Genomic DNA, 16,645 nt, shown 5'->3' with positions numbered 1-16,645 from the left:
CCTGCATGGGCTCCATGCTGAATGTGGAGTCTGCTTAAGGTGTTCTCTCCCCACCCCCCCTCGTTCTCCTTTCTACCTGTCTCCCCTGCTCATTCACTCTCTCTTTGAAAAAAAAAAAAAAAGTCTATGATCTATGCCCAGTTTTAAACAATAGTGTAAGTTATTTGTGGAATGCTTTGAGTTCTACCAGTATTTGCTATTAGAAAGCAAAATCCCAGGGTGCCTGGGTGGCTCAGTAGGTTAAACATCCAACTCTTGATTTCGGCTTAGATCATGATTTCACAGTTCGTGAGCTCGAGCCCTGCATCAGGCTCCTTGCTGGCAGCATGGAGCTTTCTTGGGAGTCTCTCTCTCCCTCTCTCCTGCCCCTCCCCTGCTCTTGGCTTCTCTCTCTGTGTCTCAAAATAAATAAACTTAAAAAAAAAAAAAGCAAAATACCAAATTAAATGATTATGATATTCTCCCTCTTTTCTTTTTCTTTTAGAGAGCAGCTGCTAGTTTGGTATCCAGAGAAGAAAACAAAAATGATAATGCTGATAAAGCAGATAGAACTACAGAACCAGAACAGTCCCATTCTAATACAAGCACTCTCACGGAGCGAGAACCTAGCTCATCTAGTCTCTGCAGTATTGATGAAGAACATCTCACAGACATTGAAATAGTTCGCAGAGTTTTTTCTTCTAAAAGAAGTAATGTAAACTTTGTCACAGAGATATTTCGTCAGGTAAAGTATCTTTCAGTAATTTTAATTTCTAATGTAGACTTTGGTTTTTAATGTTGAATATACTGACTTTCAGCTATTTAAAATTCCTAATAGAAATGTTTGTTTGTTTGTTTTAAGTTTGTTTATTTTGAAAGAGAGAAAAAGAGAGCATGAGCAGGAGAGGGGCAGAGAGAGGGAGAGAGAGAATCCCGAGCAGGCTCCAACACTGTTAGTGCAGAGCCCAATGCAGGGCTCAAATTCACAAACTGTGAGATCATGACCTGAGCCAAAACCAAGAGTTGGACACTTCACCAACTGAGCAACCTAGGAGCCCCTTAATAGAAATGTTTTTTAAAGTTCATATTTAATTTTAAATTTAATTTTAATTTTAAAATTTGCTATTTTAATCTTTTAATATTTTCTATTTATATTTTTTAGTTTATGATGAGTTTAGTTTAATAACCAACCATGCTCCTCCTTCTGTTATTAGAACAGTTTTTGTAGTTACTCACTTTCCGGTTTGAAACTTTATTTCCTACCATTTGATTAGTAAATTAAAATTATTTTTTCTTTCATTCTCTACAATCAGTAAAAAGTGGTTTGTGAGTATAAGAAGCAATGTTTTCATTGCCTTTATCCTCCTTTCAGAGACTCAGTTTTGTCCTCTAAGGCATTCTGAAATTAAAGTTGCGTAAGGTAGATATTTGGGGACTAAAATAAAGAAATGGAGAGAAAGAAAAAGAATAAAAAGTATCATATAAGGATAGCTAGAAATTCCTAAGTGCACATTCTCAATTACATAGAAATTTTATGGTAAATAAACCTTATAAAAACTAATCATTTGCTCTTAATAGCAAAGGTACTTAACTTTTGCAGGTAAACATCATTGAGTTTTGTAGCTGAAGGGCATCATTCAAGTCTCACAGTAAGAAAGTGGTAGATTTGGGACTAAAACTCCCAGATCCTGGTTCCCCTGGCAGTGCTGTTTATATCACATTGCCTTCACTTGCCAGGGAGCTGTCTAGGCATAGCACATCTTCACCTCATATACATATTTATTGATATGCAAAACAGAGACATCATTAGCTTTGTAAAGAAACAAACTTGCCTTGGCTTGTTTCAGCAGCACAAACACTAAACATTAGAATGATACAGAGAAAATTAGCATGGCACCTGCACAAGGACCACAGGCAAATTCATGAAGGGGTTCTATATTTTTGTGTTCATGAGTACAAAATGTATACAATTATATACAAATGGATTGTTTCATTCAACCCCAATAAAGTGACTATCACAATAAAAAAAAAAAAAAAGGAGACCAACTTGCCTTACCATTTTGTCCGGCTTTGGCAGTGGTTCTGGTTGCCAAATTTTACAGTTTGAGTTGATAGACTATTTGACAAATGGGAAGGGAAAGATATTTGGCAAATAATGTTGGAATAATTTACTTGTGGGAGAAATCAAAGCAAGCTTATAGAACTATTCGGGTTTTCGAGTAATAAACTTTGTATAAGTTTATTTTTCTAGGAATTTGTTCATTGCATTTGTTTTCAGATTTGACAAAAAGTTCATTAGATTCTTTTATAAACTTTTTAATCTCTGAAGCATTTATATTCATGTTCCTCCTTTTCATTCCTGTTACTATTTATTTGTCTTTTTTTTTTTTTTAATGATTCTTGCTAGAGATTTGTCATTTTATTAGTCTTTTCAAGAATGAGCTTTTGGCTGTTAGTCCTCTCTGTTTTATACTTGTTTTTCTGTTTTATTATTTTTTGCTCCTTGTTATTTCATCTTTCTACTTGATTTTGTGTTTTTTTTCCCTAGCTAATTAATTTTAGTCTCACATTTTTCTCAAATGATTTTTGAGGCTATTAATTTACCATATGTACTGTTTTATCTATATTTTACAAATTTTGGTGTATAGCATTTTTTGTTATTATTCACATGTAAATATTTTCTAATTTTCATGTTAATACCTTCTTTGACCTTTGCAATATTTATCAATTTGTGTCTTCCAAACAGTTTTCTGGGTTTTTTTTTTCTTACAAATTTTGATGTGATTCTTTTAGAGAATATAGTCTGTATGATACTAGTTATTTACAATGAATTGAAACTTATGGCTCAGAATGCAGTCATTTCTCATAAATGTCCTGTGTGCTTGGAAAGAATGTATGCTTCTCTGTTGAGTTCAGTGACCATTAACGTCTGAACTTTTCTATATCCTTACTAAAGGTTTTTGGTCAGTTTGATCTTACAGTTATGGAAGTCTTATACTCTGATGATTTGTCAGGTTTATCTTTGTAGCTCCATAAATTTTTCTTTGTATATTTTCAAGCTGTATAATTAATAATTAAATACATACAAGTTGAAAGTTTTATATTTAAATGTGGCTCAGCTGTTTAAGCATCTGACTCTTGTTTTTGGCTTAGGTCATGATCTCATGGTTTATGAGTTCGAACCCCATGTTGGGCTCTGCACAGTGTAGAGCCTGCTTGGGGCTCGCTCGCTCTCTCTCTCTCTCTCTCTCTCTCTCTGTTCCTCCCCCACTTTGCTCTCTCTCTTTCAAGATAAATAAACCTAAAAAATTTTTTTGAATGTGAATTAAACATTTTATTTTTATGGCCCTTTTCACCTACAAAAATTATTTTTGCATAACGTCTATTTTATTTACTATTAGTGGATTTATACCACTTTTTTTTTTAAGTTTATTTATTTTGAGATAGAGAGAGCGAGCGAGCAGGGAAGGGACAGAGAGAGAGGAAGAGAGAAACAATTGCAAGCAGGCTCCATGCTGGCAATGCAGAGTCCAACACGGGACTGGAACTCACTAACTGAGATCGTAACCTGAGCCGAAACCAAGAGTTGGATGCTTAACTGACTGAGCCACCCAGGTGCCCTAACTTTCTTTTTATTATGAACTACCCTCTGGGGTGGCTGGCTGGTTCAGTGGATAGAGCATGGAACTCTTGATCTCAGGGTCATGAGTTCAAGCCCCCTGTTAAAAAAAAAAAAAGAAAGAAAGAAAAAAAAAGTAGCCTCGTACATTTTTTTAAACAATCTTAATTTTTAACTCTTTTATATCATTAGATTTTGTATGCCTCTTGTAAATATGGTTTGATTTTTAAAAATCTTTGTCTTTTAAATGGAATATTTATATTTATTATAATTATTGTTATGTTTGGATTTATTGGTAGCATCTTATTTTGTTCTATTTTTTTTTTTACCATGTCTGTATTTCTTTTGTGTTATTGTCTTATTTTTTGCTTTCTTTTTAATTGATACTTTTTCACTTTGTATCCTTTTACTGTTACTTGGTTTGAAAGTTATATTCTATTTCTTTTTCTTCAGTGATTATTGTATAAATTTTAACATACATAATTCACTTTCCAAGGACTAAAGTTATTTTTTACCCTTTTTCTAATCAGTACAAGGATCTTAGAACCTTATTACTCTTAATTCCCCCCCCCCCCAACTTAACCTACTGTTATTATTGAATACTTCAGTTCTGTTTTATGTGGTTGTGGTGTAACTACAGTATTATTATTGTTCTGTGCATTCAGTATTGATTTACGTTTAGTTATCTGTTTATCATTTTCTGTGATTATGATGTCTTCCCTTCCAGATTTTTTAGAATCACTTTCCTCTGCTTGAATGAAGTTCATCACTTAGTGGATGATTCATCATTTTAGTGGCTGTCTGTTGGTATCAAATACTAAAAATTTTTGCCTGTCTGAAAATGTCTTTTATTTTTGAAAGACTTTTTCTACTGGACATAGATTTCTAGATTAACAATTATTTTCACCCAGCACATTTTAGATACTCAGATACTTTCCCACTGTTTGTTTTAACGTTGTTGCCGTTGAGATGTCAACCAGCAGTTGAACTAATAAGTCAGCTATCTTTGCTCTGGCTCTTTTTAATATCTTCTTTTAGTATTTGGCATTTTACATTTTACTGTGGTATGCCCAGATCTAGGTTTCCTTTCATTTATTCTTTAGGGGATATTTTAGGCATACTTCATTTATGGATTAATATATTTTGGCAATTCTGGAAAATTTTCAGCCATTATCGCTTTAAATATTGCCTCTGTCCCATCTATTTCTTGTCTTTCCGGGACTCTGACAAGATGTATGTTAGATCTTTTTTACCTTAAGTGTCTGTTAACCTCTCATTCATATTTTCCATCCCTTTGTCTCTCTATGCTACATTCTGGGTACTTCCTTTTTAATTACAACTGCTTCTGGAAATTGGCAAGTCTGCTCAATTTTATTGTTTCTAGTTCTTATGTTTTACTTATTTATACTAAACGTAGTTATTTTATATTGATTGATCATTGTAATATTCCTGAGGTGTTTGTAGATCTGATCATACCATATTTTGTTTCTATGTTCTCTTTCTTATTGTGGTGTATTCTCTTAAGGTTTCTTCCAATATTTCATGATTTCAGAAATTTAGGATTTTGACTCTGAGCTTTTTCATCTTACATCTTTATTTGCTGATTTGGTTTATTAAAGGTTGATTCTCTCAGAAATGAGTTGCATTTGCTGCTTCTAGGTGCAAAGAGACACTAACAACCTGTCGTTAAACTGAATCCTTGATTTGAGGTTCAAGCTAGCCACATAATATGAACACAGAATATAAAACTATGTTAAGGCTAGCTTTTAGTTACAGTGTGTCTGGGGAGATTTTTGTTGTCATTGTTATCTACTCTGCATCTAGGTATGGGCAGTTTTCTTTACAAACTTTTAATGGTTGGGTTTATTTCTCATTCAGCATTGCACTGACAGTATGTAGTTCTGACTTTGTTTAGTTTTCCTGTTGTTCTCCCTGCTTTGGCACAATAGGTCCATGGAAACCAAAGTAATTGGTTCCACTCAGAGTGAAAGCCAGCTTTCTTGCTCCTCCTAAAACTTAGCTCACTGAGTTTGGATTTCATATAGGTTTTTATTTTTGAGTATTTTTTTCTGCTTTTTGGCTTATCAATGCATTTAAAAAGATTAAAGTTGGGGCACCTGGGTGGCTCAGTTGGTTAAGCATCCAGCTCTTGATTTCGACTCAGGTCATGATCTTGGGGTCATGGGGTTGAGCCCCATGTCCGGCTCCATGCTAAGCATTGAACCTGCTTGGTCTCTCTCCCTCTCTTTCTCTCCCTTCCCCTCTCACACTCTATGTAAATAAATAAACAAAAAAATTAAAATAACAAAAAGATTAAATGTATTTTTAATATACATTTTGATTTTTCAATCAGAAGGTTTGTTGAGTTACTAGTCCACCATACTCTTGGAAACAGAATTCCCCTTATTGAGTTTTTAATAATGCTCTTTATATTTGAATTTTTTTAATTTGCATTTGCTTATTTTTCACATCTGCCCTAGTCCCTTTTTGCAGTGGCTCATTCATTCTTTATTCATATTCATTTTCTTAAGTAAAACATGTTAAAAATGTTCATTTTATATTCCTTATTCTACTACCTCTATCAGCTAGTTTTTGTAGTTTTGGCCTTCTTGGTTGTTGTTTCTGTTTTCACCCCTGTTTGTTTATTTTGGGTTTTTGTGTTACGGATTTACATTTCTGTGGAATTTTGTGGGAATTAATTTGAAACTTGGGTTGAAAGATGTGTTCCTCTACAGAAGAAATGCTCTTGCTTCTCCCAGGTATTTGGTGATCCTGTCAACCTTGGTTTACTTTATTTATTTTTAATTTAATTTTATTTTAACTTTTCAGTAAGCTCTATTGTATGCCCAGTGTAGATCTTGAACTCATGACCCTGAGATTAAGAGTCACATACTCTACCAAATGAGCCAGCCAGGCATCCCAGCCTCGGTTTACTTTAAATTATAATTCTCAGTTTATGATTCTTCCTACTTTGCACCACTCAAAGTTATGTGATGATCAGCCTGAGAATATGAATTTGCAGGAAAGGGTGTTCTTCCCTCCTATTCCCCTACACTAAGTCAGTAGACAGGTTTCCTCATTGACTCTTCTCTGGAGTTGAGATTTTTTGCCTTCCCCTCCTAGCTCACCTTTGTATTCAGGTTGCCTACATTGGTGTCAGTTTTACACATAGGAGCCTGATCTGTCTCTCCCCTCTGAACAGGTAACTATTTAAACCCAACACTCTAGGCTATCCAGGGCAATAGCCAGCAGCTTCATTGCTCACTTGCTGTCTGGATTAATACACACATTTTGGTCTAGACTCAGAATATCCTTACAAGCTGAGCCATTCATTTAAAAAGGTCTGTTGGATTTTTTGATGTGACAGTTTTTAGGTGTTCTATGCAGGAAGATTCCAGGATATCTTTTAAATGATATTGCTGGAGACTGAAGTCCTCGGAGATGTTTTTATTCTGATAATTATTTTTTAAGTGATTTTTAAGGCAAAACTTAAGGAAAAATAAATTTGAGGATGGTGACACCAATGGATCATTCATGTTTTGAAAAGGGATTAATTTCTAAGATTAGGTATATAGTGGGAAAGCTATTTTTACTTGCAGTAATGCTGATAAATTTTCAAAATTGAGAATTTGTGAAATAGTTTCTTTCCTTACTTTGAAGGCTCAGATGTTCCACACTATAGATAAAATACTCCATTAATTATCAGGTATATGACCATGTAATGACTTTGCCCCTAGCAGTCCCAGCTAGAGCACAAGTCTTTGTATAGGCAAATAAGTTTAGTAGAAATATGTTTACTTAATGTTTCTCAAAATTATCATCCTCAAAGCTTTCACAATTACTGTTTTCCCTATCTGAATTTCCATCCTTCAACCCTCCTTTCTTTCCTCTTTACCCTTTATCCCTTTTTTTTCTAACCTGATACTCATCTTTTATTACTTTTAAATATGGCTACACCAGAGAAGTCTTCCATGACCACCCAAAAATAGATGCACCTGTATGCATATGCACACACACAGACACATGCACACATACACACACATAGTAAGTATCTTTTTATGATGTTTTTGAAAATTATTTTCTTCATAGTACCTCTCCTGAGTTTTATATTTATTTAAAAATTATTTTTAAAATTTTAATCTTTTTTTCTACCCTCCATGAATACTTCTCATATTCATTCATCATATCCTCAGTGCCTGGCATAGAGTAGGCACCTAATAAATATTTGGTGAATGAATCAAGAAGTTCTGTAACTGTTGAGTACCAGGTACTTTATTAGTGCTACCTGAGGGCTAACATTTATTTCTAGAAACTAACTCTTGAAATAATTTGTTATATAGTTGATGATGTTATTTTAGGGCCAGTGTAATGATTGAGTTTTACCTCAGATGAAGATATTTATATTGTTATTTGTCTTTAAAACAAAGATACAACTATAAAGCATAAAATCCCCCAAATCATTTGAAATGATAAAGTTATTCTCTATGTTCAATAGAAAGGCATATATGCACTCCAGGCATTATATATTTATGTCTGTATATGTATAATTATATCTGTATATGATAATACCTACATATATAATACTTCATACATATGTATATAATTATATGTGTGTGTAAATTTTTTTTCTGCAAAGTCACTTTAAGGCAATAGATTGAAAACTGTGGTTTGAGGCTTCTGGGAAGTCAAAACTATTTTCATGACAAAATAAAATTTTATTTACTTTTTTCACTGTCATTTTTTCATGAGTGTGAAGTAAAGTTTTCCAGAGATACCTGATATGTGATATTGTGTCAGATTGAATGCAGAAACAAGCAGATAAGAGAATCCAACTGTCTCCCATTTATTTATTTATTTTTAAATGTGTATTTATTTGAGGGAGGGGGCAGTGAGCAGAGGAAGGGCAGAGAGAGAGGGAGAGAGAGAATCCCAAGCAGGCTCCATCTCAGGATCTTGAGATCGTGACCTGAGCTGAAATCAAGAGTCAGATCTTAATTGACTGAGCCACCCAAGTGTCCCCCCACTGTCTTTTATTAAGCTAAACGTTAATGATATTTGCAAAAATGTAAAGCAATGTATTTTGGAAAACCTGTTATTTGTGTTAACATATAGTAGGGTAGGGGTTCTGAGACCAAAATGCAAACCGCTGCTTTCAGAAGACAGTGGGATGCCTGGGTGCCTCAGTTAGTGAAGCATTGGACTTTGGCTTGGGTCATAATCTCACTGTTTGCGACTTTGAGACCCTCGTCGGGCTCTCTGCTGACTCAAGCTCAGAGCTTGGAGCCTGCTTCCAATTCTGTGTCTCCTTCTCTCTCTGCCCCTCCCCCACTCGGTCAGTCTCTCTCTTTTTCTCTCTCTTTCAAAAATAAACATTAAAAAATTTTTTTTTTAAGTTAAAGAAAAAAATAAAAAAGAAGACAAAATTTCCCGGGTCTGCTGAATGCTCACTGTACTTGATTTATCTTAAAGAATGTGTTTATCATAATCTGGGTTGGTTAATAATAAAAAAAATATTAAAAATTCAGAGATCATGTTTTATTGTTTATTCACTGAAGAAGAGAGTCATAGCTACCAAATTCACAAAACTGGATCAGATTATCTTCAGCTAATACTGTTAAATATTTGATTTTTCTTTCTCCTGTTGTTTTTATTCCATCTCCATGTAGTTTTTGTTTGTGTCGTAGTTTTATGGTCATAGAATCAAAACTGGAGATGACCTCTTGTAGGTCTATCTACAAACAAAATTTGCTGAACATATAGATTTAAATATGTTTTTTGAATGATAACTTATTATCAGTTAATAAGTGACGTGATTGGTGCTTCTTCATAGAGACAAGGTGCTGATGTATGGTTTTGAATGTTCTGGTTTCTGTGACAGTTATTTCTCGTTGTAAATGTATAAATCGGCACTCTGGTTTTTGTGCATCTGTTTTTTTAGCCATGGCTAATCTCAGTCTTTCCATAAGATTCATAGTTAGTGTGTTGGCAAAATCAGACTTTAGAGCTTACAAGGACAAAGGTTATATACACTCTGGGTTTTAGTAAATTCATTAGGCCACTTGGGATATGGTGTGACAGTTTATGCATTAATAAATACCAGCTCTGGATATTATTAATATTTTTTAAATGATTAAAACTTTATGTTTTAGATCAGCTTTAGGTTAATAGTAAAATTGAGCAAAAACTACAGAGGGTTTTCATGCTAATTTTAAAAATTCATTTTTCAGTATCTGAGAATAAAACTTTTGAGATTGAGATTTTTTTCTTATACTTTGAACTTTTTTTTTTTTTATAACATATTTTATTTTTTTGAGAAAGAGAGAGAAAGTGAGCAAGGGAGGGACAGAGAGAGAGAGAGGGAGATAGAATCCAAAGCAGGCTCCAGGCTCTGAGCTGTCAGCACAGAGCCCGACGTGTGGGGCTTGAATCCACAAACCATGAGATCATGACCCGAGCCGAAGTTGGACTCTTAATCGACTGAGCCACCCAGGTGCCCCTATACTTTGAACCTTTTTAAGAAAGCTGAGATGTTGCTGCAATTATGAATGCAATTATGAATGCTGCAATTAAGAATGCTTCTTAGAGCAGACAGTGATGATCCAAATCATATCATTGACCATTAAGCTGCTAGAATATGAGAATGAGAGTTTGGGAGTGGGTTTGTTTTTTTAGATAAAAGAAAGTAGCAAGTATGTAAATTGCTAGGGAATTAACAACAGCAAATAAATAAAAGTTACCAAAACTGCATTAAATGTCCTGTTGATATTACACATTAACTTTTCATCGTTATCTTGGAAAGCTGATTTTCTTGGTTAGTTTCATTCAGATAAAGTACTTGACCCCATGATAATTATTAAATATACCTACTAATAGCTCTATAGGAGGAAGTGCCAGGGTTTTAGGTAAAGGTCTTGTGGCTTTTAGAGTTGAAGTTAATAGGTACTGGTTGTAAAAGGAAAAATTAAAAGCAATTTAATTCCATTTCTGTGTGTAAAGAGAAAGTCCAGTAAAAATGTAACCACATGAACACAAACATGCATAAAGAAAGGAATTTGGGTAGTGAGATTAAGAGTATTTTTACTGTTGGGGCCCCTGGGTGGCTCAGTCAGTTGAGCATCTGACTTCAGCTCAGGTCATGATCTCATGGCTTGTGAGTTCGAGACCCGCGTCGGGCTCTGTGCTGACAGCTCAGAGCCTGGAGCCTGCTTCATATTCTGGGTCTCCCTCTCTCTCTCTCTGTTCCTCCCCCACTCACTCTGTCTCTGTCTCTCAAAAATAAATAAACGTTAAATTTTTTTTTTAAAAAAAGGGTATTTTTACTGTTTTGTTTTTGCCTGCCTGAATTGTGTAAAAAGTTTTTTTATTGTGAATATGTTACATTTTTGTGATGAAAATGTTTACTTTTTTTTAAAGTTAAAGCAACCCAGAAAAGTACATAAAGGAAAGAATAATTGTAAGATATTCCTTTTAATATTTTAAGTATTTGCCTTATTATTTAACTTATTTAACTTTATTATATGTAAAATGAAATAAAACTGCCATGTTTTTTCTTTATATGCGTATAGTTGCCTTTTACATGTAATTTGTATTACTTCTTGGAGTCAGATTTAATTTTAATTAAGTTCCCATATCAAAGTTTATTGTAGTGGTAATCTAAAAAAATAATAAGTTACAAATGTATATTATCAAAAGTGATATTTATATTAAGCTTTGTAGGAGCATAGTTATTTCATGAAACGAATATTTTCCTTCTGAGATAGCACAATTGAAACAAATCTTGGCTTCTTGCACTTGAAATCTGTGTCTATCTACCGAAAGCATTTCTTTTTCTTAAGATTTTATTTTTAAGCAATCACTACACCCAACATGGGGCTTGAACTCACGACCTGGAGATCAAGAGTTGCATGCTGTCCTGACTGAGCCAACCAGGTGCCCCTACCAAAAGCATTTCTGTGTCATCGTATATACAAATTATTTGGAGACAAAAGTCTCTTTCTGACAATGAATTGATTGACTTTTTAAGAGTCATTTATATCGTAATTTATAACAAGATAAAAAATGCATGTATTAGCGGTTTGTGGCAAAGAAAAAAGTATCACCATGTATGTTTTCTTTTTTTCCACTAGGCATTTTTATTACCAATTTGTGAAGCAGCAGCTATGAGAAAAGTGGTGAAAGTATATCAAGAATGGATCCAGCAAGAAGAAAAACCTTTGTTTATGCAAGAGCCTGAAGAAATTGTGATCTCCTCTTCAGACTTACCTTGTATTGACAATGTCACAGACCATGTTATTTCAATGGAAGAAGGAGAAAAGAGAGAAGAGGTAAACTGATAATACTTACATATTTTAGTATAAGTTTAATAGATGAGACTTTCATGAAAGTATAACACATGAACATACATATATTTAATAGGAAGTTAAAGATACCTTTTAATATATTTTGCAGCTTAGGTAATATGGTAGTTACCTCAGTTACCCTGTCTTAAAGCTCTTTGATGTCACAACTTTGAAAAATTAATATTGAGGTTATATACTGATTCTTTAATTCATTGTCTAGATCAAAATTAGATGCCATTATAAAAGGTGTAATAATTGAGACTAATAAGAAGGTGGCAGAGTACAGGAAGATCCTGAGCTCATCTCTTCCCATGGACATATCGGCTACAACTACATACAAAGGGACACTCACAGAGAAAGACCTGAGGACTAGGAGACCAGCTCTTGCATAGCTAAAGATAAATGAAAAAAATATGGGATGCCTGGCTGGCTTAGTTGGTAGAGCATGTGACTCTTAATCTCACTGTTGTGAGTTTGAGCCCCATGCTAGGTATGTAGAGCTTACTTTAAAAAAGAAGAAAGAAAAAGCCACCTTGAGAAGGGTAAGTGTGGCAGAGAGGTAGTCAGGTTGGGAACCAAACCTCCCGCCCAGCAACCCACAAGTGGTTTGATAGCACAGGCACAGAGGTTCCTTTCTTGAGGAGCAAGGGGATTGAGCCCCACATTGTACACCCACACCCAGGAGATCTGCACAGGAAAAATGAGCCCCCACAATGTCTGGCTTTGAAAGTCAGCAGAACTTAACTTTAGGAGCTTTCAAAATCATTGGGCCTTAAGTCTGGGACAGCTGGTGTGGGTGGGGGGTGCTGGTTGGGGAGGACTATAGGAAACTGAGATAATGCTCTTAAAGGTCCCGCACACAGTCTCACTCACACCCAGCACAGAGGCAGCAGTTTGCAGAGCACCTGAGCTATACATGAAGGATATTTATTGACTAATTTTAGGGCATATGCTGGAGGGGCAGGGGTCTGTAGGGACTTTTCTTTGGAAATGGAAACACTAGTAGGCACCATTTTCTTGCCCTTATTTAGCTAGCAATCTTAAGGGCTCCAGTTCTGACACTCTCCACCTACATTGCTAGCACCAGTTGCCCCACCATGGCATTCCCCTGCAAAACCAGTCCACCCTTCCAGCAGACTCCCTCTTAAGCTGCTCCCACCCTGCCACACCCAGTGGGCAGCATTGACTGGGACTGGTGTCCCTCCAAAGTGACTCCTGCCCTGGGGAAATGAGAGACTGGTCCTGTCTACCAGCACACGCACAGTATCATGCCTGGGCCTTTCAGCCAGCTGTGCCAAGGTCCAACTCCTCCCACCAGTGCACCTATAGCAGTCCTGCCTGGGCACTGCAACCAACAGGCCCTGCCTACCAGAATGTCCAAGCAGTCAGAGCTCATTCACAACTGAAGGGTGCATGCTGCACACAGAGAAGAGCACCTGGTTTTGGTGATGGCAGGGGAGGGGATTGTGCCTCTGGACCCCAGAGGACACCTTCCACACAAGGCTGCTACCTTTGAGAACAGGGGATGTAGCTGACCTACTGCCTAATGTGTTGCCTAATGCAAACACAGAGTCAGACAGAATGAGGAAACAGGAATATGTTCCAAATGAAAGAATAAGAAAAAAAAAATCTCAGAAAAATAACTAAAAAGGAATTAAACAATCTACCTGATAAAGAGTTAAAAGTGATAGTCATAAAGATGCTCACTGAATTTAGGAGCAGAGTGGATAAATTCAGAACTTCAACAAAGAGATAGAAAATATTTTTTAAAAAATCAGGGTGGCGCAGTCGGTTAAGCGTCCGACTTCAGCCAGGTCACGATCTCGCGGTCCGTGAGTTCGAGCCCCGTGTCAGGCTCTGGGCTGATGGCTCAGAGCCTGGAGCCTGTTTCCGTTTCTGTGTCTCCCTCTCTCTCTGCCCCTCCCCTGTTCATGCTCTGTCTCTCTCTGTCCCAAAAATAAATAAACGTTGAAAAAAAAAAATCAGAGCTGAAGAATACTATAACTCAAATGAAAAATACACCAGAGGGAATCAACACTCAGGAAGAGAATGCAGAAGAATGGATCAGTGATCTGGAAGACAGAATAGTGGAAATCATCCAAGTTGAGCAGCAAAAGGAAAAATAATTTTATGTAAGATAAGGTAAGGGACCTCTGGAGCAACATTGAAAGTATTAACAGTTGCATTATAGTGGGTCCCAAAAGAAGGGAGTGAGAAAGGAGCTTATTTGAAGAAATAACAGCTGAGAACTTTCCTAACCTGGGGCAGGAAACAGACATCCACGTTCAGGAAGCATAGATAGCCCCAAATAGGATGAACCCAAAGATGTCCACACAAGACACATAAGAATTAAAATGCCATAAGTTAAAGATAGAGAATTTTATTTTTATTTTTATTTTTTATAAGTTTTTTTAATTTATTTTGAGAGACTGTGTGTGTGTGTGCACATGCCAGCCAGGGAGGGGCAGAGAGAGAGGGAGAGCGAGAATCCCAAGCAGGCTCCATGCCGTCAGCATGGAGCCTGATGCAAGGCTGGATTCCACAAACTGTGAGATCATGACCTGAACTAAAATCAAGAGTCAGATGCTTAACTGACTAAGCCACCCAGGTGCCCCAAAGAGACAATTTTAAAAGCAGTAAGATAAAAGCAACTTACATACAAGGGAACACCTACCTATAAGACTCTGAACTGTGTTTTCAGCAAAAACTTCGCAGGCCTAAAGAGAGTGGCTTGAAATGTTTAATGTGCTCAAAGGAAAAAACCTGCAAGTAAGAATATACTGCAAGGCTATAATTCAGAACTGGAGAGACATTCTCAGACAAACAAGTTAGAAGTGTTCATCACACAGCACAGCCTTACAGGAAATGTTAAAATGACATCTTTATGCAGAAAAGAAGAAGCCATAACTAGAAGTAAGAAAATTATGAAAGGAGGAAAACATTTCACTGGTATGAGAAAGTAGGGGAGGGACAGTAAAGTATTCTCAAAACTGAGAAAACATTTTGAGACTGGAAATCAAAGAAGGCAACTCCATATGGTTTACAGAGTTTTATTATTGTAACTTACTGACCAGGGGTCAGGCAGACAATGATTTAGGTGCTGTACAGCTATTCTCCACAGAGTCTGGACCTTAAGCCCACATATTTTATGGGACAAGAGATGCGCAGAAGGGTGTTATTATGTGATTAAAGGGCTCGCATGCACCTCAAAAGATTTGCATGCACCTAATTGACAGGTAACCTTTAAATAGATCTTGTGGTACCACCTGTGCATCATGAAGGAAAAAGACTGGGATATCTCTAACAGATTCATGGGAGGCCAAAGCGGGCTCCCTCCATCCCAGCCTTGGAAGACATTTTTAAAGTATGTATATTAATCTCTAAGGGCCTGGAACATGTAGCCCAAGACAGGTTATTGAATGAATATGAACAAGATGGAGAGCCACAGGTGGAGTCAGTATTGTCAGCACTCCTACAACTGGTAAAAGCAAACATATAATAAAGGAAATAGGTCAGTCACTTGTAAAGCTAGCATGAAGGTTAAAAGAAAAAAGTAGTCAAATCAGCTACATTTAAAATAAATAGGTAAGGGATACGCAAAAAACATGTAAAATATGGTGTCAAATACCTAATACGTGATGAAGGGGAGGTAAAAATGTAATGCATTTAGAATGTATTTGAACTTAAGTGATCCTCAACTTAAAATATATGACTATATACATGGGGTGTTATACACGAACCTTATGTATGGCACCCACAAGCAAAAAACCTATGATAGGTGCACAAAAAATAAAGAAATCCAAGCATAATACTGAGGAAAGTCATCAAGACATAGCAAGACACTAAGAAAGGAACAGAGAACTACAAAAACAGCTAGAAAACAATGAACAAAATGACAATAAGTACATACCTATCAGTAATTACTTTAATGTACATGGAGTAAATGCTCAATCAAAAGTCATAAAGTAACTAAATAGATTAAAAAAGAAGACCCATTTGTATGTTGCCTATATGACACATACAGACTGAAAGTGATGGGATGGAAGAGATATCCTATGCAAATGGAAATGATCAATAAAACTGGAGTAGTAATACTTGTATCAGACACAATAAACTTTAAAACAAAGACTAAAAGAGAAGAAGGGCATTACATAATGATGAAGGAAGCAATTCAACAAAAGAATGTATTTGTAAATATACATGCATCCAATATAGGAGCATCTAAATATTTAAATATTAATAGACATAAAGGAGAAATTGACAGTAATACAGTGATAGGGAACATTAACATCACACTTACATCAATGGATTGATTGTCCAGGCAGAAAATTAAATTTTTTTTTAATGTGTATTTATTTTTGAGACAGAGACAGAGTGTGAGCAGGGGAGGGGCAGAGAGAGAGGGAGACACAGAATCAGAAGCAGGCTCCAGGCCCTGAGCTGTCGGCACAGCACCCCAACAGACAGAAACTTAATAAAGAAACAGTGACTTTGAGTGAGACATTAGATCAGATGGACTTAACAAATATGTACAGAACATTCCATTGAAAAACAACAGAATACACATTTTTTATAAGTGCTCATGGAACATTCTGCAGGATAGATCACGTATTAGGCCACAAAACAAGTCTTAGTAAATGTAAGAAGGTTGAGATCATATCAAGCATCTTTTCCAACCACAACATTATGAAACTAGAAATAAATTAGG

At 35.9% G+C, this 16,645-nt stretch overlaps 1 protein-coding gene and 1 non-coding gene across 11 annotated transcripts in view; both read left to right on the top strand.

The window, feature by feature from the left end:
• The window catches only part of RALGAPA1 (Ral GTPase activating protein catalytic subunit alpha 1), a 273,838-nt gene that overhangs the window by 67,768 nt on the left and 189,425 nt on the right, over positions 1-16,645 (top strand). For all 10 annotated transcript variants that reach the window (XR_007152890.1, XM_047862177.1, XM_047862172.1 and 7 more), the window contains exons 10-11: positions 485-724; positions 11,725-11,922. Coding sequence is in view for 9 of the 10 variants with exons in the window: in XM_047862177.1 (XP_047718133.1) it covers positions 485-724; positions 11,725-11,922 (438 nt within the window). In the remaining variant the exon portion in view is untranslated. The remainder of the gene's footprint in view (positions 1-484; positions 725-11,724; positions 11,923-16,645) is intronic.
• On the top strand, positions 1,818-1,922 carry LOC125169175 (U6 spliceosomal RNA). Its single transcript, XR_007153505.1, has one exon. It is a non-coding gene; the product is annotated as a U6 spliceosomal RNA (small nuclear RNA).

Source organism: Prionailurus viverrinus, chromosome B3 (assembly GCF_022837055.1).
Source record: "Prionailurus viverrinus isolate Anna chromosome B3, UM_Priviv_1.0, whole genome shotgun sequence".
In the NCBI taxonomy this organism is placed as follows: domain Eukaryota; kingdom Metazoa; phylum Chordata; class Mammalia; order Carnivora; family Felidae; genus Prionailurus; species Prionailurus viverrinus.
This window is presented reverse-complemented; position numbering and strand designations above follow the sequence as displayed.